General features: G+C 41.8%; 1 protein-coding gene across 1 annotated transcript in view; it reads left to right on the top strand.

Moving 5' to 3' along the window:
* The window catches only part of LOC125485812 (phosphatidylinositol 4-phosphate 3-kinase C2 domain-containing subunit beta-like), a 140,991-nt gene extending 117,787 nt beyond the window's left edge, over nucleotides 1-23,204 (top strand). Inside the window, exons 24-29 of the mRNA XM_048610566.1 lie at nucleotides 2,286-2,395; nucleotides 3,526-3,727; nucleotides 7,330-7,454; nucleotides 16,347-16,464; nucleotides 22,876-22,945; nucleotides 23,092-23,204. Of these exons, the coding sequence (XP_048466523.1) occupies nucleotides 2,286-2,395; nucleotides 3,526-3,727; nucleotides 7,330-7,454; nucleotides 16,347-16,464; nucleotides 22,876-22,945; nucleotides 23,092-23,204 (738 nt within the window). The remainder of the gene's footprint in view (nucleotides 1-2,285; nucleotides 2,396-3,525; nucleotides 3,728-7,329; nucleotides 7,455-16,346; nucleotides 16,465-22,875; nucleotides 22,946-23,091) is intronic.
* Nucleotides 23,205-23,444: the final 240 nt, after the last annotated feature.

Below are 23,444 nucleotides of genomic sequence, written 5' to 3'. Positions count from 1 at the left end.
TGTGTGAAGTGAGTGTGAAGAGTGTGTGACTGTGAAGAGCGTGTGTTGCTTTCTGTCACCAAGCAGTATATTGAAAATATTGTGTATCAGTATCTAACTCCTGCCCTCAGCAGCTGATAGCTGGTCTCTGCATAATCTAAAGACTCAAAATCGAGAATTAATCAAGCTTAGCTTTTCACCATCAATATCTTTAGCCATCAAGCAAGCATTTATGTGCTTTTCTAATTTCCCCATCCTATTTTCCATCCTTAGCAGCTTCAGCATAAAAGCAAAGGAAAAGTTCTACCTCAGCAAAGCCATTACCGTTGCATGTATGAACAAATTTTAGCAATCGTAGAAGACAGATGTCCTCCTTGAGTTGCCATTTAAAAGGTCCAAGCTAATACTTCCTAGACTTGCTTGTTGAAATGAGTTAGCTTTTGTAACGAAATTTTCCAACTATTCTGTAGAATAGCTCATCGCAGTGCTCTTACACATCAGGAACAGTCAACCTGCAAGAACAGGACACCCAGTAACAGAGTATGTACCATGACAATTGCATTATAATTTAGTGAGCCAGTTGTGTGATACACATTTAGCTGGTTACTGTTCTCAAACATCTCCAAAATAATTTGTGGAGAAATTTATATAATAAACTTTCCATTTGCAAGAAATGTTGTATGTGTACGCTGTTCCTCCAGGGTCACAGCATCTACACTGTGCTTCAGGCAACAATATCCAAGTGTTAAGGGCTCCCAACAGTGCAGTTTGACACTTTTGAGAACCAATGGGCAAAAGTAATGTCATAGAATCCCTACAATGTGGAAACAGGCCCTTCGGCCCAACAAGCCCACACCGAACCTCAGAGCATCCCACCCAGACCTATCCCCCTATAACCCACCTAATCTACACCTCTCTGAACACTACGGGCAATTTAGCATAGCCAATCCACCTAACCCGCACATCTTTGGACTGTGGGAGGAAACCGGAGCACCCGGAGGAAACCCACGCAGACACGGGGAGAATGTGCAAACTCCACACAGACGGTCGCCCGAGGCTGGACTCAAACCCGGGTCCCCGGCGCTGTGAGGCAGCAGTGCTAACCACTGTGCCACCGTGCCTCCCAAAAGTCATGCCTCTTATCACCTCAGAGCAGTGGTAAGCTTCACACACTTTGGATCATCCTGTGCATAATAACACTGGCCTGCTGGATGATCTGACATTTAAGAAAAAATCCCTTTGCACCCAACCCAACCACGAACTCAACCTGAACCTCCTCTCCCGCCTTTCCATTATTAAGGAATTGCAAGGATTTTTGTTTGTTTTAATATAAGCTGTTCATGGGATGTGAACTTTGCTGACTAGGCCAGTATTTATTGCCCATCCCTAATGTCCCTTGGTGTTACTCGACCACAAGTTGCAGAAAACAACAGTGAATGACAGGCAGGATTATTAATGTACAGATTGTCCAGCACATTCATGGAATTAGGTAATGCATCATGACCTTGTGAATTTCAGAACTTTCTGGTCAATATACACTGTCAACCTTGAGCTTCTCACAAACAGTATCATACCCTGGAGAATTTGCTAGATTTGGATATTAATTATTGACTAAACTTGCTGCCGGAAGTTAAACCTATTAACAGCGTGACTCCCCTTTAAGGCTGGGACAATCATTAATGATAGCCAATCAAGCTCTTTGGCCCAGAAAAGAAATAATTTAAATAGTACAGTCTAGTTCTTTCAGGCAGCGAATTATTACTGGAGATTTGAATGCTTTTCTCTTGCTTTTCCTTTCTGTCTCTTAATCCAAACTTTTGAATCTATTTATTTCTCATTCTACATCTGATCTCATTCTATTTTGCCTCTTTATTTTCTCAAAGTTTAACTTTCACTGGCTCATGTGATACATTGCTGGCCACAGAATTCACTAAATTTCCAGATGCCTAAGCCATGTTGTCACCAAGGCATACTTAATGCAAGTTATTTCGAATTAGTTTCAATCTGAGGGTGCAGGGAAAGGTTTAAGTAAAGACATACAACATGTACATCATCATCCCACACTAGTAAGTTCCAGCCCTATTTTCAGACCCCCATCATGTGCTAATAATGAGAAAGATTTGAATGTCAAGATTAGACCAAATAAATGAGGGCCAAACACCTCACTATAGCAGATGAGAAAAATAGCACAATTCCAGCTTCCTGGAGGCCACTGTATGCAAAAAAATGGCATGGTATGTAATTAGTGCTTATGGCACTGACTCTATAATTTAGCAATAACAGATCTGTCATTCTTGTCTGTTCAGATGCTGTCAGCTGGACTTCCTGAGCTGGCTGAGGTCCAGGACCTGAAGTACGTTTACAATAACTTGCGACCAAAGGACTCGGATGCACAGGCCACCTCTTACTTCACAAGGTTGAAAGTTGGGTTTTTGCTTTTCCTATTCACTATCCTACCTGTCTGTGTCTAAGTTCGATAAATTTAATTAAGTAAGTTTGTACCATAGATTAGACAGCTACTTACACCAACCCTTAACAAATAAGCTTTATAATTACTACAGTAAAATAGCTGATTAATGAAGCAAAGCAGTCAATGGCTGGGACCATGTTCAAGTTCCTCTAGGATTACTTGGCAGTAAGCCCTCTCCAATCAATTATTTAAATATAGAAGGGTTGCTGAGAAATATGTAATAGCATATGTGTTGCATTAACATGGATTATTTGAATTAACAGTTTACACCCAAGTATTTCAAAAAGAAAATTGAATAGAATCAATAGAACTCAAGTTTGATAATAGAATTTGGAACAGTCCATTTAATATGTGGAGCAGTCTGAATTATCTGTGATAGCTAAGCTTTTGCAATTCCTTTGCTGAAAAAATGCAATCCATCAGGTCCAAGGGACTTATTGGCCTTTAGCCCCTAATGCTCCTACCCTCGGTTTTCCCCAGAATCTTTCTCTAGTAATAGTTCTTGTGTTTATTTCCTCCCTCCATCTCTCACCACTAAGGCCCCTTGATTATTTAGTACTTTCAGAACACTATTACTGCACCCTGATGACAGATGCAAAATATTTATTCAACTCCTCTGCCATTTACTGATTTCCATTATTATTTCCCCAGCCTCATTTACTAAATATATTGTACATTGTCAATACATTCTTAAATATTGACTGTAAATAATATTAACTATCGCCGCCTATGCAATGATGTTAAGCTGACCTCGTCATAACTCACCAGTGAAGACTGAAATTCAAAACTCACATGTAAGATATACAGAATTTTTACAAATCTGTGCAAAACAATTAGCAATTCTAAGTCCCCCTGCAGTGCTGAAGTAATTGTAAAAGATTCACATTTATTCACCAGTAAAATCACTGACCAGTGTGTGTGAAATTTGACTGAACTCACAATGCACGATCATTAAAAACAGAATTCAGGCCAGAGCACTGGAAATGTTCCAGAGTAACTGAAGGTGTTTATTGGATGTTGATCATGTTTAACATTCTATGACACAGACCAGTGAAATCAATTCCTTTCATTTACAGCTTGATAAAGGAAAGCCTGAGAAGCCTACCGGTGAGAATTAATTTTGTCGCCCACATCTTAGCGCAGATGAAATTGGCAGGGCCAGGTGTCCAGCCAGGCCTGTCCTTTGCACCAGAAAAGTATACATTAGAGACAGACGGTCTAATAAGGTGTGTGGCAGTGTGTGGTTATGAGAAGAAAATTGTTCCCCATAAGGATTATGTAAGTACCATGGAGATTTAGACATATGCTTAACACTGGGTTGCACTAGACTTGAAAAAGTTTGTAATTATGAGTTGTGGAAAATTCTTTCTGAGACTAACTCGCTTTTAGTTTTGTGAAATCACTCAGTCTCTTTTTAGAAAGGTCAATCTGAACGTGCAGGGTACAATATGAACAGAGGTTACTGAAAGTCCACAAGCAGCTCACACTTCTAAATAATATATGCAAATTCAAAAACTGCTTTGCACCCTTGGCTGTAGGAGCGAGAGTTTAATTTTCTTTGGAAACCAGATGCAGATTGTGTGGTTTCCAAGGTCTTCCAAGGGGTGAAGATGATTCCGAAACTGGTTCCAGTGCCAAGTTAAACTGAGTTAGAGGCTACAATGTGCACTGCCCACAAGACAAAACAACCCAACGAGGCTTCTTCAGCAATATTTCCTGAACTCAGGACCTCCATTACTTAGAAGGAAAGGGGGCGGTAGTTGCCTGGAAACACCATCACCTGCAATTCCCCTTCCAGGTTACACACCATTATTTGAACAAATATCACCCGTGCCTCACTGCGGCTGAAGTAAATCCTGGAAATCTCTCCCGAATAGCACTGTGGGTGTACTCACACGGTATGGACTGCATGCATTCAAGAAAAGGGCCCTTCACCACTTTCTCAAGGGGACCAATTAAAGAATAAAGAAAGACGCGATAAGCAAGAAAATCAGGGACACCAAAATGAATAAAAGGGCACATGGGGATCTTTGACCTATGCCAGCAGAAGATGAACACACATAATGTAGTCAATAGATGTGAAGCTGGAGAAGCACAGCAGGTCAGACAGGAGCAGGAAAGTCAATGTTTTGGGCCAAAACCCTTCATCAGGACTGGGGAGGAGGAGGGGAACCTAGAAGTAAATAGAGGGAGTGGGTACGGGCTGGGGGGAGGGTAGGTGGGATGGTGATAGGTGGATATAGGTAGGGGGTTATTGTGATTGCTCAGTGGAAAGGGTGGAGTGGATAGGTGATAGGAAGATGGACAGATTAGGTCAGGTCAGGGAGATGAGGTGGAGGGGGAGGCTGGAACGCTGGGAGTGGAGGGATTTTGAAGCTGGAATAGTCAATATTAAAGCCTGTAAGCTCCCAGGGCAATATATCAGGTGTTGTTCCTCCAGCTTACGTTGGCCTCATTCTGACAGTGGAGGAGGCCAAGGATGGACATGTCACCAGGGGAGTGGGAGGGGGAATTAAAATGGATGGTAACTGGAGAGAGCACAGATGCTTCCTGAACCAGTCCCCGAGTCTGCGTTTGGTCTTCCCGATATAGAGAAGACTACATTGGGAGCAACGGATACAATAGATAAGGTTGGGTGAAGTCCAGGTGAATGTCTGCCAGATCTGGAAGGATTGTTTGGGACCTTAAACGGAGATGAGAGGGGAGGTGTAGGGGCAGGTGTTACACCTCTTGCCGTTGCAGGGAAAGGTACCGGGTGTGGTGGAGAAATTGTTGGGGAGTGTGGAGCTGAGGAGGTAGTCGCTGAGCGAACAGTCCCTGTGGAAAGTGGACAGGGGTGAAGAAGGAAATATCTTTTTGGTGGTGGAGTCTGATTGTAGGTGGCAGAAATATCGAAAGATGATTTGTTGGATTTTGAGGTTGGTGGAGTGGTATGTGAGGATGAAGGGGACTCTATCCTTTTTGTTGTTTGGGAGGGGGTTTGAGGGCAGGTGCAGGAAATGGAGGAGATGCGGTTGAGGGCATCCTTAATTATAGAGGAAGGGAAATCCCAGTCCCTAAAGTCTGCAGGATACCTGGTAATAGTAATGGTAAAACTTAAACTCCAGCTGGCAGTTAGGTATCAGACACCAGTAATTTATTTTCTTTCTGCTGTCAATGTCAATGTGATAGAAATAGTTTCAAAGATAGTGGTTGCCCTAAGTTACCTTGTCCAAATAGCCATTCATGAGGGGTGTCAAAAGCAGGCCAGCAGGGAGGCAATGGCCTAGTGGTATTATAGAGTCATAGAGTCATACAGCATGGGAACAGACCCTTTGGTCCAACTCGTCTATGCCGACCAAGTTTCCCAAATTAAACAAGTCTCACTTGCCTCTCTGGACTGTTAATCCAGAGATAAGTAATATTCTGGCAACCCGGTTTTGAATCCTGCCATGACAGATGGTGGAATTTGAATTCAATGAAAAACATCTGGAATTAAGAGTCTAATGATGACCATGAAACCATTACCAAAAGTCAGAAAAGCCCATCCGGTTCATTGATATATCTTAGGGAAGCAAACAGTTGGCCTTACTTGGTCCAGTTTACATGTGACTCTAAACCCACAGCTAACATTGTTGATTTTCCCCTGCCCTCTGGACAATTAGGGATGACAAATAAATGCTGACCCAACCAGTGATGCCATCAACCCATGAATGAATTCTAAACAAAAAACTGACTGCCAAGTCAATGCACTCAAGCCCAAGGAACATTGTCACTCCCTGTAAAACATGATGCCTTATCCAGTAGACAGTCCTGAATAATACTCAAAGATTTCCCTTCCATGGTGCACAGAGGCCAAAGGTTGCAGTGTTACCAACTCCTAGGCTGAGAATAGCTGGCATGGTTCAAACTGGTCGTCAAACCTGGAGACTTTACGGAATTCTATGACTCCCCACTTCAGGTGACTAATGCGTCAGTTTGAACCATCAGAATTGGCAGCTCCGAGGATTGTCCTCCACTCACTGAGAATTGAAGATTGATCTCCAGGACACTGCTTCAAACATTGCAGGAGACAAGTCATTTGGGCAGTGAAACAAATGAGGATTCTTTGAATAATTCTAATTATTATTTATTAACCATTTTTGAGACGGGGGTGGGTAAAAGGACTGTTTGACAAACAATGCTGATTAATCCAGCTGGTGTTTTGCAGTTGGCAATGTGGCTGGATGCTGGACCAATGATAGCGTCGTTTGCTTTGAGAAGTCATGTGTTGAAACCTCCAGAAATAGGTCCAGAGTTGGCTAACCAACCAGCAGAGATTATATTATCACAGAATGTTTACAGCATCATTTGGGCATAAAACCTAAAACATATTAAATGGGCAATACTGGATTCCAACATAGCTGGAAACATAAAGCAAGCTGACTTGAATAATCCCACTCACATAGTCCCATGTTTACAGAACACAAAGGACCCACTTTCCTTGTACGCAAATCATAACCCTTTTTAGACTTGGCTTAAGGTTGACCCAGTGAATTAATTAACTGCAGATGAGAGCTCTACACTCCAATATGGTGTTGTGGAAAATATCTTTCCTCTTTTAATATTTCTGGGGACTTCGGAACTGCAGTTATTTTGCAAAGAAACCTCGCTCGGCAAGCTGAGAAATGCTGATAACTAAGTGAAAAATGCACAGAGGTCAGAAAGATTACATTCTATCAACCTTTAAGTAGCTCAAGAGTGCTGCTTGTCAAATGCCGTGAACCCACATAATGAGCATCTATGCTGAAATCTTAGGATATATTCTGCAAGGCTCCTGCCACACAATAATTCATTTTGAAATCATACAGGTAGAATTTATCTGCTTTTCCTAACCACTCCTACATCTGACTTCATTTCAGTTTTATAAGATACAAGTAGAACGAGAAGGGCAGAGTCAGGCTACCTTCATTGAAAGAAACTTCAACCAATTTGATGAGCTCAACAAACAGCTCCACTGCTGCTTTCCAGCATCAGAGTTACCGAGGTAAGGAATGATGATTAGGTGTCTTGGCTGCTCTAAAGGCAGTTCCTTTAAAATATCATCAAGTCCATTCCCCTGCCATGCAATTGTCCCTCGACCCAATAATCCCCCACCCTCCGTCCTCACTCTGCCTTGAGAACCACCCCTCACTCCCCGCACTACTAACAGGCACTTTGACACTGCCTTGCCATTCAGTAAAGTTGGAACCTCCTCCTCTCCCTTACTTGGTTATCTTGTAAGAGAGAGCAGGAAATCTCCCTAATTCCCACCACAGCAGATGATGGAATTTCAATTCAGTAAAGAATCTGGAAGTAAGGGCCTAATGCCCATGAAGCCATAGCTGATTGTCAGAAAAATGCATCTGGTTCAGTAACGTCCTTTAGAGAAGGAAATCTGTCATCCTTACTTCGTCTGACCTACATGTGCCGCCAGACCCACAGCAATTGTTGACTTTTAACTGCTCTCTAGGCAATTAGGGATGGGCAATAAGGGCTGCCCTAGCCGGAGATACCCACGACCTATGACTGAATAAAAAAGAAATGAGAGTTCTCATGTCTTTAGCCAAAAGTAGACGTGGCATATTCATTAAGGCACCAAGGGAGGAAGAAACACGCGGGTGTCCAATGCAGCAAAATCCACATCAGGACTGAAGTTTTGAGCCCCCTGAGGTGAGGCAACCCACATTGTTAACTTAGACGTCTACTCTTAGACGTCTACTCCTAGGGCCTGTAGAGTCCCTTATTTAAATTTGGCTGTGAGAACTCAACAAAGCCCTCCTCCAGCTGCCCACTAATACCCAACTGCACAGCCTGGAATGGCCATTCAGATACAGCCTGAAACTTAGAAAACAAATTTGTCAAACTGTTGCTTCTGACTCCAAAATAGAGGATATGTTTCCTCTTGTAGAAATCATGACATTAACCTTTCTGCAGTTCTGAATAAGAGTCCAATGGCATCAAAATGTTAATTCTATTTCTCTCTCTACAGTTGCTGCTAGACCTGCTGAGTTTCTCCTGCATTTTCTGTTTCAGATTTCCAGCATCTGCAGGAGTTTGCTTTTAAATGACATTAACATTCCTGCTTCTTGCTTAACATTTTCAATTGCTGCCACTGAATGAATTTCTTGGCTTTTTCCACTGAGTCATTTCATTCGGTAGGATTTTACATCTCGATTTTGGAAATGGGACCATTTAAGGCTTGCCTATACTCAGAGTTTCTTTATGCCACTTATGATTTAACAATTGCCTAGCCATTTAATTAATGCGATGTCAATGCAACTCGAGACTGCCAGGCCGCTGTATGGAATTAAGCAGAGCAATGAATTTGTACAGCCCTATTTGCATTGGAGCTGAAGAATTTGCTTCCATGTTTCATCAGCCTGTGAGTTTCAAAATGAGAAACAGCCCTTCATAATTCAAGTGGTGAAAGCTGTGTGCTGGAGGAGTGTGTAAATTAGTTTCCTGTTTCTGGCCTTGCTTGTAATGATTTATTTAAATATCCACACATTGAAATTTTTTTGCTTTTTCATGTAGAAGGTGAAAACAGCCATGAGAGCTGTAAACCATTCTGCTGATTTTTCTATACTGAATGCATGACTGAAGATTATACTGTTCCCTCAGCAGATTTACACATTTCTTATCGTCCTAACATGTACCGCATAGATGACACTTTTTTGTCCTCCATACAGGCCTACTTGCAACTCACCAATTATTGTCACTAAACATACTGAACCTGCTGCTCACTTAGAGTCTCTTGCCTCTTAAGAATTCTGAATGATTTGCACCTTCAGTTCAGATCCAGAAGGAGGAAGAGGAAACGCATGTTCATTCTCTGATCTCTCCCCTTTCCCCAGCAGCCTCTCACCCCAAAACATCACCCACCCTTTCACCAACCCACGCTGTTTAATCTGTGTCAAAGAATTAAATCTTTGGGTGACCAACCACACTAACATCAGGCCTTTCCATGTGAGTCCCATGCATGGTTACATTGTTTAACCTGCCTGCCCACATGTATGACATAGTGAATGAAACCAGTCCAAGATTGCACATGCAGTTATTCTCTGGGAGGTACTGGAATGTGCTAATAAATTTCTCCCCACCCTAATGTCTCAAACTGACAGTTACAAGTTAAAGTGGCCCATTAAGTTCCAGCTTCTCTTTGTTTTAGCACCTTTGCTTTTAAATGTTTTTAAAAGTAGAGAAATTAACCTTTTGCAACCCGAGCCTGACTTATCTGTCAAAGAAAATTTCAGCTTTCTCTCAAAGTTTCTTGAAGTTGGTGTTATGGAAATGTTGGGAATCTGACGACTTTAGCAAGTCAAGTCTGCAGTACTCCAGGGTACTGGTTGATTTAGCAGGCAATCTGGCTCACGGATAAGAGCTGGAATGTTAGTTCTGTTATTGGGAGCAGGGAGTTCCTCCAGTTACCTCTACAAGCCAACACTTAGTCACTGTTCATTCAGAACTTCCCTGAGGTTTAGAAGTGCACTGTAGTCCAGCAATCTCCTCATGCAGAAGACTCTTAAGGCTAGGTGGAGCCTGTTCCAGAGGACACCAGTATCCAGGATGCCAGAGTAACCATTGGAATTGCATCCTGCATATACTGCGGGACAATGCTGAGATTACTCTAATTGGTTTAAACCAAAATTCTGTTCGTTTTTTTCTGTAATTATTATCCTATAGTAATACTCCATTCTATAATTAAACCAAAATTATATAATTATCACAGATATCGAGAATGAAAAGTAGAACACAGTTAAAATGTTTCAAAGACAAAGGAATGAGATTGGATGAACCACCTAGCATCAATCAAGACAGTCAAATGACAAGGGCCTATTTAGCCCTGTTGATCTTGCAAAGTCTTCCTTACTGACATCTGGGGGCTAGTGGGAAAATTGGGAAAGCTGTCTCACAGACTAATCAAACAACAACCTGACACAGTCATACTTACCGAATCATATCTTACAGACAATGTCCCAGACACTGCCATCACTATCCATTGGTTTATCCTGTCCCACTTGCTGCACTGACCCAGCAGAGGGGGCAGCACAGTGGAATGAGGGAGCGAGGGTATTGCCCTAGAAGTTCTCAACATTGACTCCAGACCCCACGAAGTCTCACAGCATCAAGTTGGAAACCTTCTGCTCGTTACAACATGTTACATCTCCTCAGCTGATGAATCAGTGTTTCTCCTTGTTCAGCACCAGTTAGATAAAGCATTGAGACAGGGTGAGGGCACAGAATGCACTCCATTATGTTGCTTCATTATTCACGACCAAGACTGGCTCAGCAATGCCACTACCAACTAAGCTGGGAAAGTCCTAAAGGAAGAAGCTGCTAGACTGGGGCTATGGTCAACAAGATGGAAAAAAATATTTGGCCTCATCTTCACCAATCTGTCTGTCACAGACATATCTGTCCATAACAGAATTGGAAGAAGTGACCACCACACAGTCTTTGTGGAGACTAAGACCTGTCTTCATATTTGAGAATATCCTCCATCATGTTGTGTGGCACTATCACCATGCTAAATTGGATAGACTTCAAACAGATCTAGCAACTCAAGACTCAGTATCCACAAGGCACTGTGGCCCATCAATAACCACAGGGATATACCCTGGTTCAAAGGAGATTGTAGGAGAGCATGCCAGGAACAGCACCAGGCACACCTAAAAATGAGGTGCCAAGATAACAAAGATACAACACAGGACTGCTTCCGTGCCATACTACATATCAGTAAGCGATAGATAGAATGAATTAATTCCACAACCAACTGCCAAATTGAGATGTGAATGGCAGTGAACAATTAAATAACTCACTGGAGGAGGAGGTTCCACCAATATCCCCATCCTCAATGATGGGGAGCCCAGCACAACAGTACGAAAGTCAAGTGTGAAGATTTGCAGCAACCTTCAGAAAGAAGTGCTGAGTGGATGATCCATCTCTGGAGGTCCCATCACAGATGCCAGTCTTCAGCCAATTCAATTCATTCCACGTGATGTCAAGAAATCACTGAACCCAATGGATACTAGAAAGGCTATGGGCCCTGACAATGTTCCAGCAACAGTACTGAAGACTTGTGCTGCAGAACTTGCTGTGCCTCTGAACCAAGCTGTTTCAGTACAGATCCAATCCTAGCATCTAGACAATGTGGAAAATTGACCACGTATGTCCTATCGACAAATCCAATTACTACCCTATCAGTCTTCTCGATCATCAGCAAAGTGATTCAAGGGATGGTTGACAGTGCTTTCAAACAGTATTTACTCAACAATAAACTGCAGACTGCTGCTCAGTTTGGTGTCTGCTAGGTCTACTCCAATCTTGGCCTCCTTACAAACTGAGTCTATATTTGGGAAAAAAGTATGGAAAATGAGGGTCATTACCCTTACATCAAGGCAGCATTTGATTGAATGTGGTATCAAGGAACCCGAGCATAAATGGAGTCAATATGAAGTGGGGGAAATTGCTTCATGAGTTGAAGTCTTACATGCCATGAAGGAAGACAGTTGTGGTTGTTGGAGATCAATCATCTCAGCTCCAGGACATCTCTGCAGGAGATTCTCAGGGTAGTGTCCTAGGCCCAACCATCTTCAGCTGCTTCATCAATGACCTTCCCTCCATCATAAGGTCAGAAATGGCAATGTTCATTGCTGATTGCACAATGTTGAGCACCATTTGCGACTCCTCAGAAACTGAACAGAGTCATGTCCAAATGCAACAAGACCCGGACAATATCCAGGTTTAGGCTGACAGATGGCAAGAAATAGTCATGCAACATATGTGCCGGATAATGATCATCTCCAACAAGTGAGAATCCAATCATCAGTCCTTGACATTAAACAGCATTCCTATCACTGAATTCCCCACTGTCAACATGGTGGAGATTAGCACTTACCAGAAACTGAAGTGAATTATTACAGTCTGGGACTAGAGGTCAAGGACTATAAATACTGCAGTGTGTAACTAACCTTCTGACTCCCCAAAGCCTGTCCACCATCTATAAGGCATAATTCAGGGGTCTGATGGAATACTCCCCACTTGCCTGGATGGGTACAGCTCCAACAACGCTCAAAAGTGTGACGCCATCCAGGACAAAGCAGCCTGCTTGATTGGCACCACATCCACAAGCATCCACTCCCTCTACTATTGATGCTCAGGAGCAGCAGTGTCTACTACCTACAAGATGCACTGCAGAAATTCACCAAGGATCCTTTAACAACACCTTCCAAACCCACATCTACTACCATTTAGAAGGACAAGGGCAGGAGGTACATGGAACACCACTACCTTCAAATTCCCTCGGGTCACTCACCTCCCTGACTTGGAAGTATATCACCATTCCTTCAGTATCACTGGGTCAAAACTCTAGATTCCTTCCTTAATGGCATGTGGGTCTACCTACAGCATTAGGACTGCAGTGGTTCAAGAAGGTAGCTCACCACCTTCTTCTCAAGGGAATTGGGATGGGCAGAAATTAATTCTGGCCCAGTCAACGACACCCATATCCGATAGAATGAATAAAAGAAAATACTGGTTTTCTCCTCTTAATTCAAAGCTAAAACTGAAATTGATGTTTCAATTTCTGCATTTGACATCTCCATAAGCTTTAAGCTCCCTCTTTAATATATCTTATTAAATTGTTTAATTAACCTGTTGGATAGTGTAGTGATTGTAACAAGGTCAGCCATGAGGATCTCAGAGAATGTGCTCCCTGATTGGGGCTGTTAATCTGGTCCAATGAGGGAGCCCAAGCTGACAGATATAAATGCAAGTGTCAGACAGCCTGCCACAGTGAGAGCTGGATCACTGTCAAGGACTCTCCATGTGTACATAAAGGGTGATTTGTTGATGGAATACTGGCCTTTGTGGAGTTATTTCAGATAGCTTCACCTTTGTTATGCAAAAGCAATCAGCTCAAATAATCAGGAGGAGCTACACAACTGTGGTAAATTCTATAATTTAAATCAGTTGTGGTGTGAAGTTATGCCATTCTGCAATAGTGCTTCATATCAAAAAACAAATTAATTCCACCGTCATAAATGCAAACAACCACCACATGGAATCAATTCTTAATCACAATTCTGATGCTCATTCACTGCCCTACTCTTCCATTCTAACCAGCATGTCTATGAAATTACTTGTAATGCATCTGGAGAAAACATACATATTGACATAATCTGTTACACACAACTGTAAGTTTGGTACACACCTAGAGGCAGTGCCATTCATATTTGCATGTACAACCAAAGCAACATGTGACATAGAGGTACCCTGATGAAAATTTTACATGGGAACAGGAGAAGTTTATTTAGCAACTCAGTTGAAATTTTTTAAAAAGTCATTCATGGGGCGTCAGTGTCACTGGGCCAGTATTTATTGCCTACCCTTAATTGCTCAAAGGTTGCCCATTGCTGTGGGTCTGGAGTCACATGCAGGCTAGACCAGGTAAAAATTCCTTCCCTAAAGAACATTAGTGAACCAGATGGTTCTTTTTTCTGATGATTGACAATGGTGTCATGGTCATCATTAGGGTCTTCGTTTCAGATTTTCATTGAATTCAAATTCCATCATCTGCCATGATGGGATTCAAAGATGCATCCATTAGGACATTACTTGGTAGTCTGCAAATAATAATCTAGCAACAATGTCATCGCCTCTGCATCAATCATGTTTCACATGTAACTCCCCAGGAACTCCATTCAGCTTCCTTCACTCCATATTCACTAATAGCTTTGACTAACTAAAATGTATCAACTTCAGTTTTGAAACTTCCAGTTGACCCAGCCCCACCAGCGTGTTAGGGAGAGAATTTTAAATTTCCACAATCCATGATGTGCAAAACACTATAATGGCCTAATTCTGATTGAACATTCTTTTATTTAACAAAGCTGATGGTCCCATACAAACACCCAAGAGTAAAGAGTAAAATCCATATAATCAAGATGATACTACATCTGACAATTAATTTCATTCCAAACCATTTAAAATATAAATTGTAAAAAACTTGTTTGATTTATGTGCAATGATTGTTAAATTCACTGCTTCAGGAGTAAGTTTAATTTCATGTGATACTTTAGATGCATATTAGTAACTGATACTGAATTCTTTATTGAATTACTCCCACTCCTCATATTATCTGCTGTATTCTTCACATTGCTCCCAATGCTTTCAGAATTTTTGCTGATGGCTGTTGTTTTATATCTAAGGAGTTGTGTGACCCCCACAAGAGCCTTTATAATGCTTGCCGTACAGTTTCTCAGCTGATGCTTAGCAATATGATGGGGAGAGTTGTGTTTAATCACACACAGAATCAAATATAAGCCTTGATTAATCTGCAGTAGCTTCCAAGCAGCTTGTTATCAAGTAAACATTTGGATTCCAAATTAGTTAAAGCAACCATTGGGAAATTATGGAAATATAAAAGCATTTGCAAATGCAAATTAAATATGGAATGTAAGTTAAGTGATTACAAAGTCTTGACAGCTCAATATATATTAGTTTCATCTGGTAGGTTCAAGACCATCTGTAAGGACTGGAGCATATAGTCAGGGCTGCCATTCTCTCTTTCTTCAGAAACCGTACCCCTCAGTGGGCATTGGTGACAGTGGACTTGCAGTTAATTTATTTTGCCCCGGGATCAAACTTAGCAAGGTACTTAATGGTTTGCCATTGCCTTCTACAGTATGGCTGACCAGGAGAGTCTCTTGTTGCCATCAAGCATATTGTGAGGATTTACAGGCTGAGGAGCAGCTTGCTTGGCTGTGACTTGAATGAACCTTCCTTGGCTATCAGGTCTTGGGGTGAGACTCAAAACTCAGAGCTTCTGGCTCAGAGGCAGGTATGCTACCCACAAGTACACAGTGCTCACATAGTAAGCTTTACGGTTTTGCTTTCCATTGCTATTTACTGGTTGCATTTGTAAATATGGCTGTCTGGAGAGAGAGGGAGAGAGATACCTGTGGAATGTCACATCTAAAGCTTCTAACGACAACCATTCAAAGTAAGTCAGGAGGGACTGGACTGTATTCTCTTGTGACTATAAAGATAATGAGGGGTTGAAGACCCACTGCCTGCAGCAATGAGTCTTTCAAAACACGGATTATGTCCAAAACTGCAGATTTTATGCTTTTTTTCTTCAAAGAATGCAGGGGTTAAGGCCAATTTCAATTCTACTGAAGTGTGCTAGTAGGACTGAGATTCTCATGTGCACCAGTGGGATAAGGTACCAATGTGTACTAGCCTCATTTTGAGCAATGCTGTGAAGATCGCAGTCTAACAACTATCCCCTAGTAACTCCTATATTGCAGGTAAATATCTCTCTTACTCTGAATACTAGCTAACTAGCGAAACAGACAAAGGGAAACAGGACAACAAAGGACTCTCTAATCCTAAACACTGGAATTCGATCACGATTGAAAGGAATCAATGTCATCATTGTCATGATGCTTGACATTTATGGGCTTGCGGTTACACCATTAATCCATCCACAAATCAGCACATTTGTAATTAATTTGGTCAATGGGTTTAGAATGTTTGGTGTGAAGAGTGGAAATATCACACTGTTGCAGTAGATGTTCTTTGAAAATGGGAATTGTGATGCATTGTATGCAATAACACTATACCTTGTGTCAAATATGCCACACCAGACCATGCGGTCCTTGATATGCAAAAGGTTAAGAAATTTTTTTTTAGTCCAACTGGCTGCAACCAACAACTGAAATAGTCAATCACCTACAGGGTTTCACAGCTCTTAATGGCTTTCTGTGCCAAACATTTACAAAAGTAACTTGAATTTGGCCACCCTATCCATCCAACAATTCAAATTTGCAAGGCAGGGTATTCTCACAACATTTCTTCCAGTAGAATATTCATTTTGAAACCTCTTGTGTTCCAGATTTCCTTACAAACCGCTGATTGGACTATTTAAAGGAAGGGAATTAGCAAGGAAAAGAAAGGATGAGTTGAATATGTACGTGAAGTATTTGCTGCATAGTTCACCTGCTGTTGCAAAGGTAAGTCATACAAAACTTCAATTAAGATATATGGGAGCAAAACTGGGATGGCCCCTGAAAATGGGTGCAGTATTCATAGAACAAAGAACAGTACAGCACAGTACAGGCCCTTCGGCCCACGATGTTGTTCTGAACTTTCACCCTAAACCTAAGATCTATCTAACCTCCACCCCTACCTTATACTATCATCCATATGCCTACCTAATAGCCGCTTAAATGCCCCTAATGAGGCCAACTCCACTACCCTCTCCGGCAATGCATTCCACGCCCCTACCACTCTCTGAGTAAAGAACCTATCTCTGATGTCTCCTCTATATCTACCTCCCCTAACTTTAAAACTATGCCCCCTCATAATAGCTACCTCCACCCTAGGAAAAAGTCTCTGGCTGTCCACTCTATCTATACCTCTGATCATTTTGTACACCTCTATGAAGTCACCTCTCATCCTTCGTCGTTCTAAAGAGAAAAGTCCTAGCTGTCTCAATCATTCCTCGTAAGACATTCCCTCCATTCCAGGCAACATCCTGGTAAATCTCCTCCAAACCTTTTCCAACACTTCCACATCTTTCCTGTAATGAGGCGACCAGAACTAGACACAATACTCCAGGTGTGGCCAAACCAGGCTTTTGTATAGCTGGAGCATAACTTCACGGCTCTTGAACTCGATCCCTCCATTAATGAAAGCTAACACACCATACGCCTTCTTAACAACTCTATCCACCTGGGTGGCCTGTACACAGTACAGTACACAGTAATTTGTGTCTGCTTATTGCAATGCAGGAAACACACCTCTTGTTCATTCGACTAATCTCTGCACTAACTCATGCTAAACGTTCACTGGCTAGACAAATCTGTCAGGACCAGCATCATGAGTGACTAGAACCGCTTAAAGCTATCCTGCACTGCTTGAAGTTAGCCTGTAACTTGTATAGGGGACACACATTATACCTGGTTGTTGATGTTGATGATAAACTGACCTGGAAACACTGCAGAATAGAACAACATAAGATAAAGGTTTTTGGTGCTGCTCAGGAGATATAGGTATGCCACAAGGAGAGAAGGAGGGATTTCATGCTCTCCAGACCAAGACTCAGCAGGCAATAGAGGTTGTTAGCCATGGAGGCCAATAGCAGGTATCCAGCCCCAGGGATCAGTTCCAAATAAGTTTATTGAACTTGTATGAGTCGTCAAGGTCAAAAATATATCTTCAAATGTCACGTCCTACCAACTGCACCATTAATCTCTTTCCTATGCATCAGTCACCCATCAATCACACAGAAATAACCTCTAACAGGGAGGACTTATACCTAACATTCCTACACTTCCCTGTATCTTCAAACACGTAACACTACTCCAAGCTTCACACACTCATCTCATACCTTCCGTCAGCTATTCAACTAGGACAGCCACATTAGCCAAACAGATGTCACCACATTCACTTGCCCATCTCTTACAGGAAGTCACAATTGGAGGGAGCAGGAACTAGCTGGAGGTTATTATCATTTTTAAGTTTTCAGTCCCACCAGCAGCCATGGTCTCAGTCATGACTGCTTCAGTGCTGTTAAGCACTATTCTCCTCCATTGGGTGAGGATATATAGCCTTTTCACTTTTCTCCAGTCAGGTTCTGTGGCCACCAGTTGTGAACTGGGAGGCGAGTGTGTCAGTGAGTGGGTGCAATATGTTTGATTGACGTAGTTGAATAGCTGTGTCCACACTGTGAGGTGTGGATGTGAGGCTAGTAGCAGAGGTAATTGTGAGGTGTAGTGTATGAATCTTAGCTTTGAGTTGTGACTGAGAGAGCTTGTTGGTAGCTGAGAGTTGGCTGTGGTGTATTAAGCAGTGTGAGAGGCTAATGATGTAGGTGGGAGGGTATGATCTATGAACATTCAGATTTCTTTGACTCTGAGCATTCGTGTGAGGTCATCAAACATCTAGCAGCACCATATTCATGCCTGTGCGGCTACACAAATGGCACTGCCAACTGTTTTTTTGGTACGTGGGATGTGGGTTTCACTGGTTGGAACAGCATTCATTACCCATCAAGTGCCTTACTAGGATAATCTTGATTGCAGTTAAAATTCAACCACATTGCTGTGGGTCTGGAGTCACATGTAGACCAGACCAGGAAAGGATGGCAGATTTCCTACCCCTGATGGGCATTAGTGAACCAGCTGGGTTTATAACAACTGACAATGGTTACTTGGTGCCATGAGACTGGCTTTTAATTCCATATTTTTTATTGAATTCAAATTGCACCTTCTGCTATGGTCAGATTTGAATCCACGTGCCCAGAACATCAACCTGGGCCTCTGGATTACTAGCCCCCTCTATTTTCTCCCACTGCCTTTTGACAGTGTTCATCTATCTCTGTGAACAAAATACCTCTTTCTTCCTCCTCACCTGCCATTCACCCTTCAATACTGCCTCAGCAAATCATGGAGACCACTCTCTGCTTTATTCTTCCATTCTTGACACTTTATCAGGGGAAAGCTCACTGCAACATGACTTCCAACACCTAATCTGGTTAAAATGATCTCCTGTTGAAGAGTTTGAAGCCAGCACTAAGTAGCACAGACTGCTTAAACCTTGTGATTTTACTCAAGCATACAATTCCTCAACAGGGCCCTGAGGGTAGCCACACATATAATCATATAAATGAGCAGACAACTCCAAGTTTCCCAAATAGAAAATAATCCCTATGCCTATTTTCAGGCTTTATCGAAGTCTATAATCCATCTCTGTGCATTTATTCATTCAGATATCTATCTCACCAGAAAATTGGTGTTTGCATTGATCCTGTGCTCCCAGTTTTAACCTCTCTTTAATTGAATTTGTACCATCTGTCTTAATATTGATCTTACAATGCTCCAGCCATGATTAATCTCAACGCCAATCCAAAGAATATGAAAGACTTCTCTGCAAGCATTACTGATATATAGAAAAAATCTTGTAGTGAACAAGACTACGAGAAGCCCATGTGTAGAATAAACATATGACCTACATCAGATGCCTGAGGTATAACACTTATCAAACTTAAAATGCAGCGTCAATTCACAGCGAAATAAAAATGATGGAGCACATATTTTACTGTTAATTCCATTCAACACATAGAATATTCATCTTACAATAATGAGAGCTATCTAAATGAAGAGGCTAGGATCAAAATTCTCCAATATTGCTGCTGTTAGATGTAATGGCTGAGAATTGACTGTGGTGTTTGGAGTTTTGTGAGCAGCACGCATTTACTATTTGGCGGAAAAGGAGAAGTGAGAACTCTCCCAGTGGTGCCCTTTGTTCAATCCAAACCCATGCCCATATTACTGTCCAGTTCTGTGCACATTTAGTTTAGGCCAAATGTAATTCAGTACATAAAAACATAAGAAATAGGAGCAGGAGGAGGCCATCTGGCCCATCGAGCCTGCTCTACCATCGCTGATCTTTCTGTGGACTGAGCTCCACTTACCTGCCTGCTCACCATAACCCTTAATTCCTTCACTGTTCAATAAATTATCTTTGCCTTAAAAATATTAAATGAGCCTCAACTGCTTCACTGGCCAGGGAATTCCACAGATTCATAACTCTTTAGCTGATGCTTACTTAGAGGCTATGCCCCCTACTTCTAGTTTCACCTGCCAGTGGAAACACCCTCCTTGCTTCTATCATATCTATTCCCTTCATAATTTTATATGTTTCTATAAGATTACTCCTAAATTCCCGTGGGTATAGTCCCAGTCTACTCAATCTCTTCTCATAAGCCAACTCTCTCAATTCTGGAATCAACCTACTGAATCTCCTCTGCACCCCCTCCAGTGCCAGTTCATCCTTTCTCAAGTAAGGAGACCAAAACTGTACACAGTATATCTCTTCCTGAACCAAAGGGTTTGGTAAGGAAAAATCTTATCAAAGATGGTCAGGAATTCAAGCGTAGCGAACAAAGGTAGAGTTTGCCTGCTGTAGTTGGTTTACCAATGCTGTGTTCATTTCGAGAGCATTTATCCTGACTGGCTTTGGTGATCAAGATAAATAGAGGCATTTGGAAAGCAGAGCTCAAAGTTCAACTCTTCTGATTATGAATCATCCAGTGGAAGCAGCAGCCGTTAAGACTAAGTGAAGCAAGTAGCAATCTATAACCTATCTGCCAGCTGAAATTCTCAATCTCACTTTGTTTTCCAAAGCCCTTCAGCGGTATTCTACTCAGTATGCAGTAGAGATATCAACTGATCTGTAAATAGTCAGCAGTTTGTGTGAGGTATTCAGTTTATAGATGGACACATTTTGATCGCAATGAAATGAAACACATCAGTAATGGTTACCCTGTGTGGTAGAGTACTGTACATCTTTTGGGCAAAGGTCATCATACACTCATCTTGTGGACACTGAATTGAATAGAACAATATGCAACCTAACTGGAACTTTACACTCAACTCCTCGCCCCAGCTTTCTGTCCTTGTAAACGCCACTCCCCCACACAGCCACTCATGTCATTCCTAGTTCCTGAGAGTCTAAGCTATTATTATCTAGCCAACATATCTCATACTTGTCAGCACCACTATGCAATAAATGATATCTTGTTGATAAGTTAAATGCTTCTGTTAAGATTCCTAGTGATTAATTCTCCACCACTATAAGCCAAATAGGCCCTTTAAACCTGAATAGAAAAGATTGGTATCATGATCTGGAAAATATCCAGGCTTGGACCAAAAAGTGGCAAGAAATATTCGAGCCACATAAATGCCACACAATAACCACTTCCAAAATTGGAGAATCTAACTGTCATTCTTAGACATTCAATGGTGTTGCCATCATTGAATTCCCCACTGGCAATATTCTGGGGATTACCATTGTCCAGAAACTGAACTTGACTAGCCATATAAAAATTGTGGTTACAAGAGCAGGTAAAAAAGTAAGAATCCTGCAGCGAGTAACTCACCTCCTGACTCCTCAAAGCCTGTCCACCATCTACAAGGCACAAGTCATGAGTGTGATGGAATATTCCCCACTTGCCTGGATAAGCACAGCATCAACAACACTCAAGAAGCTTGACACCATCAAGGACAAAGCAACCCACTTCACTGGCAACACATCCACAAACATTCAATCCCTCCACCACTAACACTTAGTATTAGCAGTGTGTGCTATCTACAAGATGTACTGCAAAAATTCATCAAGGATCCTTAGGCATCACCTTCCAAACCCACAAACACTTCCATCTGGAACACCAAGAGCAACATGAAAAATGGGAACACCATCACCTGTAAGTTTCCCTCCAAGCCACTCACCATCCTGACTTGGAAATACATCACCATTCCTTCACTGTGGTTGGGTCAAAATATTGGAAATCCCACCCTAACAGCATTTAAGTCTACCTAAAGCACACGGACTGCAGCATTTCAAAAAGGCAGCTCACTACCATCTTCTCAAGGGCAACTAGGAATGGGCGATGAATGCTGGCCCAACCAGCAATGTTCACATCTCATGAATGAATTAAAAAAGACAACATTCTATGAAGAGTGTATAAATATACCATGGCTTTTCTATCATTTAGTGTATTAATTGCCTGATAGATCATGATTAATCCATGTTGATGTTACAGTGTTTATTATACAAAAGTCTTAAAATCTTGACTTCTTGAGTTGGTCACTGGGAAATTCATATCTTTTTGAAATGCTATTAGTCTCCACAGGGATCAAAACACGAGGGGGCAACGGGAAGATTAATAGCATATTATTTGACTTGTTGATTGCTTAGAGATTGCAATCTGGGCGAACTTCAACAATACACCATCTGGAGGGCCAGAGTATTAATAATAGCAACTTATGGATTTCCATATTACTCTATGTATGTTCAGACTCAGGAATTTGCTGTCAGTTTCAGTGGAATGGCAGAAAATGCTGACTTTTTTTTCTGCATTACTCCTGCAAATGCTATCTCTTTAACCATATTGTTAGGCTTCTTATCTGAAAAGAAAAAAGTTGAGCCTAAACATTCAGGGTTAACAAAAGGACTTCAGACAAGTCCTTGCGTCACAGGTTTGTTCATAAAGTTTCACTGTATTCTGGACAGAATTAACTGAGTGTGCTGACTTTCCTGCCTGAATTTCCAGTTTTGTTTTTTTCTTTATTCATTCATGGGATGAGGGCATCACTGGCCAGGCCAGCATTTACTGCCCATCCCTAATTGCCCAGAGGGCAGTTAAGAGTCAACTACATTGCTTGGGTCTGGGGGTCAGACCAGGTAAGGATGGCAGTTTCCTTCCCTAAAGGACATTAGTGAACCAGATGGGTTTTCCCGACAATCAACAATGGATTCTTGGTCATCCTTAGACCCCTAATTCTTGTGCTAACAATGCCAAAGAGGAAATACAATATACACAACATCTTAATATGAATTTTTGTTATCAAATTTTGCAGAGTGATCTTGTCTACACATTTTTTCATCGTTTTCCCAATGACGAAAGACCCTCTGTGTTGCCATCCCCAGGTAGGCAACCGCACACAATCTTGTTTGGCATTCTACTCATTACTGCTTGGCAAAGTCTGTTTAACTTAAATAGCAAATACCTGAAAGTTAGAAAAATGCTTTCAAACCATGGTTGATCAGTTCTGATGCACTCGCTTGTTTTTCAGCAGCCGTATCTCACACTGGGAAACTATCAGCAAGCACACAACTCTGCATCTCCTGGGAGAACGGCAAGCTGTCTGTGATGGTGAAGCATGTCAAAAACATTGTACGTACATAGCTTACATTCGCCAGGTGTTCAAACCTGCTGTACTGCAGATTTCCCTCTCAGCAGAGGTACAGCTGTGAAAGTGCCTTGTTTGTATAGGACAATGTAATGTAGATTTTGGGGCCAAGTGGACCCTATCATGCTGGGAGTCAAATCATTTGGTCACATGGCACAGAAATCATAGCTGTCCTCCTGCTTCCTATGTATTTGAATCAATTTTTTTGGATATTCATTCATGGCATGTGGGTATCG

The sequence above is a fragment of the Rhincodon typus genome, chromosome 22, assembly GCF_021869965.1.
Source record: "Rhincodon typus isolate 14 chromosome 22, sRhiTyp1.1, whole genome shotgun sequence".
NCBI lineage: Eukaryota > Metazoa > Chordata > Chondrichthyes > Orectolobiformes > Rhincodontidae > Rhincodon > Rhincodon typus.
This window is presented reverse-complemented; position numbering and strand designations above follow the sequence as displayed.